The sequence below is a fragment of the Mustela nivalis genome (assembly GCF_964662115.1).
Source record: "Mustela nivalis genome assembly, chromosome: 13".
Lineage (NCBI taxonomy): Eukaryota > Metazoa > Chordata > Mammalia > Carnivora > Mustelidae > Mustela > Mustela nivalis.
Window position 1 is genome coordinate 71,462,344 of NC_139032.1, and position 9,145 is coordinate 71,471,488.

A 9,145-nucleotide genomic window follows, 5' to 3' on the forward strand; every position below is an offset into this window, starting at 1 on the left:
TGTGCCCTCCCTAGGCGGTGCTGGCCATAGTTTGGCTCACAGAATCTGCCCCCACAAACCTTGCATCCAAATCAAGTCCTTCCTGTGCTTTGGATCTTCTCTTCGGGGGACAGTGGGCTACAAGACTGCTGTGGGGTTCAAAGGAACTACAGGAAGAGAAGAGGCTGGTTGGCTATAGATTCTAGCAAATCCAGTATAGCCATCGAAGACCTCCTTGGTGGGCGGCCATCTGCACACAGGGGTGGGGAGGACTCTTGTTAATTCAAAACACAGAAAAATGGAAGCAGCAAATGTTGAATTAACAAAGTATGGCTTATCTGATATTTTTATTAATGAATAGCAGGGTATCTGTGTGCTTTCCAAGATAGAGTTTTAAATAAACTAATATCAGATGAAGCGAGTGTGGCACGTGTGTATGTGATGGCCTCCCGATGTTCTGTCCCCGCCCGCCCACCCCCAGCGTGGCACCCGGTTTCCAGCTGGGGGAGGGTGTTGTGCGAGTGTGTCTCTGCTGTGTACTAACCCTGCTCTTTTCCCTCTCTGCCAGTACACCTCTAAGTTACTGTCTTGCAAGGTGACTTCCGAGGTACTTTTCCACTTGTTTGCCTTGCTGTTCCTGCATGCCTGAGCCAGGTGCATGCTCCTGTGGTTTTGCCATTTCCTGATGTGTTCGAGGAGACGGGCAAGGACCCAGCTCGTCTCCCGTGTTTCTTTCTTCCAGCCTTTTTGGAACTGGGGACTCTGGGGACTGCCTGGAAATGTTGGGGTAAATGCAAAAGGGCTCCTTGCTGCTGTGCTTTGCTGTGCTGTGTGGTGGGACCGGAGAAGACCTTGCCCTGCTCATGGATCCGGAAGGGGTCTGCATGCAAAGGCACAGATGGTAGTTTCTTCGGGCACTGATAGCAAAGATAGTCTGGTGTGGTTAGAAGACAGTGCAGCTCACGAGGACGGAGCTGTGGATCCAATCCTTTGGTTGGTTGGTTGGGTTTTTTGGAAGCTCCTTAAGCATTGAATTTCCAAGTTCCTCCCTTCTTTTACAGTTTCCTTTTTCACAGAATTCACACATATCTGTGCTATGAAAAATCACAGTATTTTTCATTTTCCTCTAATTTTTAAATATTTTTCCTTTTTTTTTTTTTGCTACAGAACCACATGTTTTTGTATTTTTTTTTTTTAGAATTTTATTATTTATAGAAGACTTGCTGTAAGTATACAGAACTGCAGGGAGAATCATTCATTTATTCTCTCAGTTAACAATTTATTGAGGACCTAGGACACCCCAGGCCCTCTTTGAGGTTCCAGAAATAGAGCCTTTGACGAAACCAAGTCCCCAACGTCATGGAGTTGGCATTCAAATGTTTCAATGATAAGAGATAATAAAGCAATAAATCCTACCCATCCAGGCTTGACCATGCTTATCATTTCATAATATTTGCTTAATATTTTAAATTATTAATATTAATAACAGGTATTAATAATTAATACCATTACTATTAATTTTGCAAATACCATCCGAGCTCCCTTGTTACTTCTCCCCAGCCCCCACTTCTCTCTCTCCGGAGAGGTGACGTTTCTTCAGTTTACTGTTAATCCTTTCTGTGCATGTTTTTATAGTTACATTTCATATGTTTGTCTACGTGGGTGACATCTTGGTTTTTGCATGCCTTAAAACTTTCAAGAAACATATCACATTGTTACATCCTCTGCTCCTTTATTCTGTCTACATTGTCTTTAGATGCGAACACGGGGTTACTGAGGGCTCTGGCTCATTCATTGTGACTGCTGTATCGTTCCCCGTCGAATGAATATATCACTGTTTATTCATCCTTCTGTTGATGATGTTGGTTCCTCTCTCTCTGTTTCCTTATTTTTTTGCAATTACAAACAATGTTTCAATGAACATTATGCGTTGCTCTGGAAGAATTTCTCTCTTCTCGGAGGGAAATACTGGTCAGAGGCTTTTTCCCCATGCTCTCACTCATGACATACTGCACGTTATTCTTCAGGATGGTTATGCTTACTTATAGCACAGTATATTTTTAAAATCTGCCTATCTTGCAAAATAATTACTACCAGAGATGGAAGCTGATGATTATCAGTAATCTTCGTTTGAAAGATAAGAGTATTCTTTCATAAGATATAAAATAAGTAATGAAATATAAGAGTTGTATCATCCCATGGACCCACCTCGATGACTAATTGTGGTTCTCATCTCGGCAATGGCAGTGGAAGAAAGAGGTCCTAGGCCCCATCCCCTTTGAGTTAACATAATTAAGAATAACAAAAATCGGGTCAGGTATGTCCAAGGAAGATAACACTGGGCCCCATCTATCTTCAACTGAAGAGGACTTAGGAAGACAGAATATTAATGTGAATGGAGTCACGGACATTCCTTAACCCCTCTGTCTTTTGTTATCCATCCTCCCAAGTACAATCGTCTGTTGGTTTCTATGAGAAACGAGCGATTTGCTTGAATTCTTCAAGGACCAGAGACAGAAAATTAATATTAGGGGGGTTGTTCAAAGAGAGTTGATTTTTCTCGCTCTCACCAAACCTAAATCTGAATTTGTGAAAATGATAAACCTTTAAATCAGACGTTTTATTATTATTTTCAAATTTTTTAATGTTTTCCCCTCTCCCTCCCTGTGGAGGAGTATTGTTCTTTCTGTTGCTTCTTTCGACAGACTCCTTATGGACACTGAGCCGCAGTGTGGCACAGCAGCCTAGGGCATCAGCTCCACACCCACATAGGCACATACGACATTACTGTCTTCTGAATTAATTATGGAATAAATGCTCATTTAGATACCTTCTCCAGGAGCTTGGCCTTTAAATCTTCAAAAGGCCATTGTGGGATGCCTTCAGCCCTGAGCCAGTCCTCACCAGAAGCCTTGGATTACCTGGAGACAGTAAATGGTATAGTGCTCCTTATAAAAATGCCTTACATCTGAACAGTTCGTCATTTACAACCCCCTTCCAATAATGATGGAAATCGTTACAGTTCACAAAGTTGCGGAGCACAGGGAACTAGGCCGTACGTACATTGTATCATTTATTCCTTCGGCCAGCTCTGAACTATAGCTTTTAGGATTCCCATTTCACACCTAAGAGAACTAAGGCCCAGGGATAGATGACTTTTCTAAGGTCACACAGTCATTAGGATTTAAATCTAGACATGCCTGGGCTTCAGAGTCAGCACTGTCTCCGGAGAACGCCTGCGACCCAGGGCAGGTGCTGTCTCCATCTTGCAGATGAATAAACTTGAGACACGAGATGCCATGAACAATACCGTGTTCCAGACGGAACTGGAAAGAAAGTGAGGACTTCCTGATCCAGTCCAGTACCCTCTCTCAGTACCGTGTTACCACACGCTGACCTTCTAGACAATTCTCTACTAAACTACACTTCTTTGCCTCTATCAGTCTCTTATTCTTAGATATTGAATAAGTGACCGTAGTATGCTTACACACAAGACCCTGCGACATGGCTTATTGCTTAACGATGAACATTCGTTTAGGAGACATGGCTAAGCGCCTCCTACATGGTAGGTCCAGCTGTCCCCACTGGGGAGCCTGGGGAAGGCTTCCCAGAGGAAAGCACATGGTGGGTCTGGGAAGTCCATCTATTTGTCAGTGTCCAAAGAAGCAGGTTGAGATGGACCCCCCAGTCGTGAATCTCCCTAGAACTTGCTCGTGCCCAAGACTGCCTGCAGCCTGCATCTCCCTGCTGCTCTGGAGTTGCCCGCCTTTCTGGCCCTCGCCAAAATGATTGTTCTTAGAATCAGCAAAGCCTTCACTGCAGTTCGGATCATCAGACAGTGCTGGCTCTGCTAGACTTTAATGTCAGAACCTGCATGTCCTAAGCTAATGCCACCGTAATTTAAGTGGTTGGCACGCATGGGCTTGCTTGTGGTGCGGAGTCATGAAATCGAGTCATTTCTCATATGTGGGCCACCTGAATGTCATCCATCTGGATCTCATCTCCATCAAACCAGAGCTGGAACGGCCTGAATGAAGTTTTCCCTCTGGAGTCCACAGAATACTCGGGTGAACTGAAGGGAGGGAGGCCTTGCCCTGATGGTGGTGAGCCTACCTGTCCTTGATTTTGTGACCTTGGATTTCATTGATTAGCACCTGGGTCTGGGAAGTCCATCTATTTGTCAGTGTCCAAAGAAGCAGGTTGAGATGGACCCCCCAGTCGTGAATCTCCCTAGAACTTGCTCGTGCCCAAGACTGCCTGCAGCCTGCATCTCCCTGCTGCTCTGGAGTTGCCCGCCTTTCTCAGGTTGCTCAGGTTGCTTTAATTGGCCTGGGAAGCTCTTTTTCTTTTCACTTAGTTTCTGTTGGAAGTTGAGTTCTACCAAAATCGACTTTCATGATATAAATATGATCACGGCTTATGTATGTCCACAACGTTTGACGGATGGAATTCACACTGGCCCAGCTGTTTGGGATTATTTTCTGGTTTGCTTGTTTACAAAGAGACTGAGACAACTGATAACCTGTGCTGTCCAATATGGTAGTCACAAGGTCCATGAGGATATTAAAGTGAATTAAAATTAAATTTTTAGTTTCGCAGCCACACTGGTCTTATAAGTTCCAAGTGCTCCACAGTCATGTAGCTCAGTGGTTACCATGTTGATGCCCCAGATCCAGAACATTTCCATCAGACAGCACTGATCGGATAACATGTAGAGAACCACTGTGTTAGCGAAACACAACGCAGAGTCAAGTCTAGTTCAAAAACATGTCCAGACTTGTGATGAGCTCTGGGCGTTATATGTAAGTATTGAATCACTAAATTCTGCTCTTGAAACCAATACGACACTCTATGTTCACCCACCAGAATTTAAATAAAAATTTGGAAGAAAAAGATGGACCTGCAAAACATTTCAGGGAAATTAAATCTTTTCATGTTGAAAACTTATGAGTCAAATAGCAAATGAACTTTGGCAATGAAATGAATGCATATCCAGCACATCCATCCGACTTCATTTCCCATGTCTCTTCTACGTCCTGGCCATCCCAGACACTATTCCTTTCCCTTTCTTGGATGCCGTTGAGAGGGAAAGGACAAAAGAAACGGAGAAGCTGGTTTGTGTACATAGTGAACATTCATGATCTCTGATTCATTTTTTTTTTCCTTCTTTCCTTCAGGTCCTTGAGGCCACGCGGGTTAATCGAAGAAAGAGCGCCCTGGCCTTGCGCTGGGAGGCAGGGATTTATGCCAACCAGGAGGAAGAGGACAATGAATAACAAACTTCCTTCCACCCAGAAGCTTCTTTGGTGCTTGGGTTCCCAAGAAACCAAGAAATCCACACATCAAAGCATTTTAATGGAATATTTATTAAAGTGCGAACAAACTCCACAATCCTTATGTAGACCAGAAGCTGCAATGACCAATGATGAAAAATCAAGTGAAAAGAAGCCCACCCATCAAACCCTAGAAACACCCAGGAGTCAAAAGAGAAAGGATTTTTTTTTTTTTTAAAGACTTAAAGAATCACCTGGATTTGGACCAGTCCTTCGACTCACAAGGACAAAGCAGTAACGAGTCAACACGGCTGCCACGGGCAGAACTAAGACCAGCGTTTCTGGGTGATGAGGACAAACATTGGTAACACTGGCCACGTAGAGCAGTAGAGCCCACGCCGGTGCAAGCCACGGGGCCTGGGGTACTTCCTACACCGGCTTCCCACCTTCACTCACGGCATCCCAGGTGTTGGGATAACTCCGTTTACTCCAGCAGCCATAAAACAAAATGCAATTTTCTCTCTATCTGCCCGGAAGAGACCATTAGGATTCCATTTCTCTTCCATTTAGTTGTTTTTAACTGGGAGCAATCAGTGATGGCAATACCTAAAATCCACCTTTTGGAGACACTGTTTCTTCATCTTGCAAACACAATCTATTCTACATGAAGGGGTTGAGAAGGAGGGAGAAAGCCAAACCAAATGGATTGTTTTAGCTTTAGGATCTCGTCTGGTTTGAGTATTGACTAATTTGCTGTTCATGAGAACACATTTTCACAATTATGTTTCTCTTCACACGAAAGCTCTATTTAGTGGGCAACAACTATTTTTATGATGGGATGGGGGGAGCGTATCCATGTATGAAACCTGTACACATTCAACAGCTTGGCTCAAGACGGTAGGGATATTTTTGGAGTGGCAATCATTGAAAAAGGGCAAACTCTGCCTGAGGCAGAGGACAGGAAATAAAAAGGTGTTTATAGCTATATTTTATATTATAAACTGGACCTTGGGAGGAAGAATGATAGATTATTTTGGATCAGTCAGAAAGGAAACATTAAAGAAAAGGTCATGAAGGTAGACAGAGAAACAGGGAGGGAGGAAGTGGGAAAACAAGGAAGTAAAAGATAACTATTTTTGCTGAGCAACCAGCGTTTTTCAGGATGATCAAGAGAAAAATATAGAATAGAAATTTTAAGTGCAGGCTTGGAATCGGCTACAATTCCTAAAGAGGGTTGTGTGTGTACACGTATGTGTGTGTGTGTGAGCGTGTGTGTGCCTTGGTGTGTTTGGGTCAAGGGTGTGTACAAGAATGAAAGTTCCAGAATGATCTTGGGACAAGGGTGTACAGTGATTTCCTCCAAAGCTGTTTGCCAGTGTCGGGAGTGAGTGAGAATTTCTTTTTTTATGAAAAGGGATATAGAGGCACCGACCGGATACAGTATTTGTAATATTAAATTGACCTAACCTGGTATTTGCAGGAGTCGCCATTGAAATGTTGGGAGCGGTTTTGTAATTTGACATTGAGAAAAGTACCGTATTTATTCTCATGCTTTGTATTCATAGCTTAGTACACTGTGGAGGACGCCAGCTTTGCTCTCTGTCATTTAAAGCAATATGAAAAGGGTATCCCATAATTGGGTGCCCTGAATTTCTGGATGAGAAACATTTGTAATTCTGGCCATGAGAAAAAAAAAAAAAAGACCAGCCTTTTTTTTTTTTTTTTTCTTCTTCTTCCTATTTCTTTCAAAACTGTGGTTTTTAAAAAAGCAATAATTAAGCCAGACCTCACTAAAATTCTTTTTTGTTTTTATATTGTTATGTCATAAGCTCTGCTATGTTACTCTGATAGGTAGCGATGCCACAACAGTGTGTATGTAGATGTTAGGCACGTTATCTTTGCTTCTCTTAATAGACTAGTGTTGACTTTAGGGGGGAAGGTTTATTCGCAGACCAGCAGCGGGCATTAAGTAAAAATGCACCTGTCTGATACCTCACAAGGATCCTTCAAACTGCCAAGGGAAACTGCTATTTGAAGCCAAACTCTAGAGATGGGGGGCGGGCACCATCTTTATATGGTTTTTTGTCCTGAATATTCTGAAGGGATACTCAGCCAAACGTGCTGGCCACCGGGAACACAACAAAGATCCCTACGGCAAGGAATTCTTTTTCAAGTTGGGGAGCCTGGCGTGGAGACAGACGTGTCCAGGAAAATAAGGTCTGTGTTAGGTGGGGAGTCCTGACGGGTGGAAGGCGGGGGGACCCAGGAAGGCTGCTTTGCCCGAGGATTTCCAACCGTCCCGCAGCAGGCACAGGACTGAAAACAGCTGGGACAAGAGCTTCGTGGGGCTCCGGGGGCACAGCGGTAGCTAGGATGGCCGGTGAGTGAAGTGGGTCTAGGCGGAGCCCCAAAAACGGAACATGCTTCATGCCTTCTGGACTGACTCTGCCTCTGGTAGTGATCCAGACGTGATAGAGACAAACACCGTCTTTCACAAGAGGAAACAGCCCTCAGGACTGACCTGCAGGTTTTTGTTCAGTTTTGATGGAAGCTGTGTACCCACCCACTTTAAAACCTACATTTGAAAAAGAGAATTTGCTGCGGATTGAAAGCTTAGGAGGTCACACAATTAATGGAATCGCTCTAGAGGCAGACCAGTTGGCCGCTGACTCCGGCTCATTGAACCAGAAGCATGAATCACGTTGTGCAGAGTTCTAGAGCCGAGTCCCTGGGTGCGTGCTCCGTGCATCGATAAGGCAACAAATGCAGAGTTTCCGTGACCCTCCCGTAGTCCCAAAGCTGCTTACCTACGGCCCCATCATCTCCAGCCTTTGCTTGTTCCCTCTGCTGCCTTCTGATGACTGATGGCAATTTCCTTGCTCCACTCACTCCTGATCCTATGAAAATGTAAATTACAGTTCCCTTGGAAGAGCCAGATTTTCTCTGAGCTCTTGAGTTTTTTACTCCTTCAGAAAATACGGGGCTTTGTACATCGCACCCTGCTAGGCTCTGGGATCCCAAATGAACCCCTTGAACCTTCTGAAGATGCAGCAGACCCCTGGAGGAGAGTCATTCCTGCGTAATCCATGAAGAGGAAGAGGCTTGCCCTGAAAATCATCAGCCTCTGATGCTCGTCCCTGCCCCCAAATAGCACGCAAGCTTGTTAATCTCAACTATAACAAATATTTAGATTCTGTAGATGTTAAAAGCTTTCCTGAAAGTGTTCCTTTCCACAGTGTTTATAGATGTTCACTTTCCTCGGGGGCTGATGAACTACTGACACGCCTTGGCTTTCTCATCCAGAAATTATGGAAACAGGGTCTGTCAGTGGTAGGAGGCGAGGCTGTGTTCCGCTTAGTTGACACAACGCAGTTTCCTTGCCTCTTCACACCTCTGCATGCTGCCTACCCTAGACGATGACATATAAGCAGTATATAGATCAGTGTCCACATAGACACACAATACACACACACACACACATAAAGCATAACAAGAAACACTACAACAGTGTCGACTCTTTGAAGACAATTAAACATTTTTCCAACTAAAGAATGGATGTAATTAAACTATGTATTGAAAAAAAAAAATAGCCTAAGTGTTTAGAGATGGTGACTATATCCAGTTTTAGTGACAGAACCAATTTCCTGAATTTTAAGCATTCAGTGAGTGAGCTGCCAATATTGATTTTGTGTTGCCCTGGACCCAAATGACTTTTTTTTTTTTTTTTTTTTGGGAGGAGGAGAGTGGGGAAAGCAGCAATACTGTGTTTGAAAATTATACTCTGTATCTGGCTCTCCTGTGTATGTTAACCACTTAAATGTTATTATCCTGCTTCGGTTTTATAGTGATTGTGAGGCATTCAATGCAAGTATACAATTATTTTCTCATTAAAA

The 9,145-nt window shown here is 43.6% G+C and overlaps 1 protein-coding gene across 14 annotated transcripts in view; it reads left to right on the forward strand.

Annotated features, from left to right (window-relative positions):
• Positions 1-9,145, forward strand: part of PALM2AKAP2 (PALM2 and AKAP2 fusion) — a 448,736-nt gene extending 439,591 nt beyond the window's left edge. For 8 of the 14 annotated variants that reach the window (XM_082696837.1, XM_082696844.1, XM_082696846.1 and 5 more), the window contains 2 exons: positions 548-586; positions 5,157-9,145. In XM_082696837.1, the coding sequence (XP_082552963.1) occupies positions 548-586; positions 5,157-5,255 (138 nt within the window). In that variant the 3' untranslated portion in view covers positions 5,256-9,145. The remainder of the gene's footprint in view (positions 1-547; positions 587-5,156) is intronic. The other 6 variants (XM_082696843.1, XM_082696845.1, XM_082696842.1 and 3 more) reach the window with 1 other exon arrangement.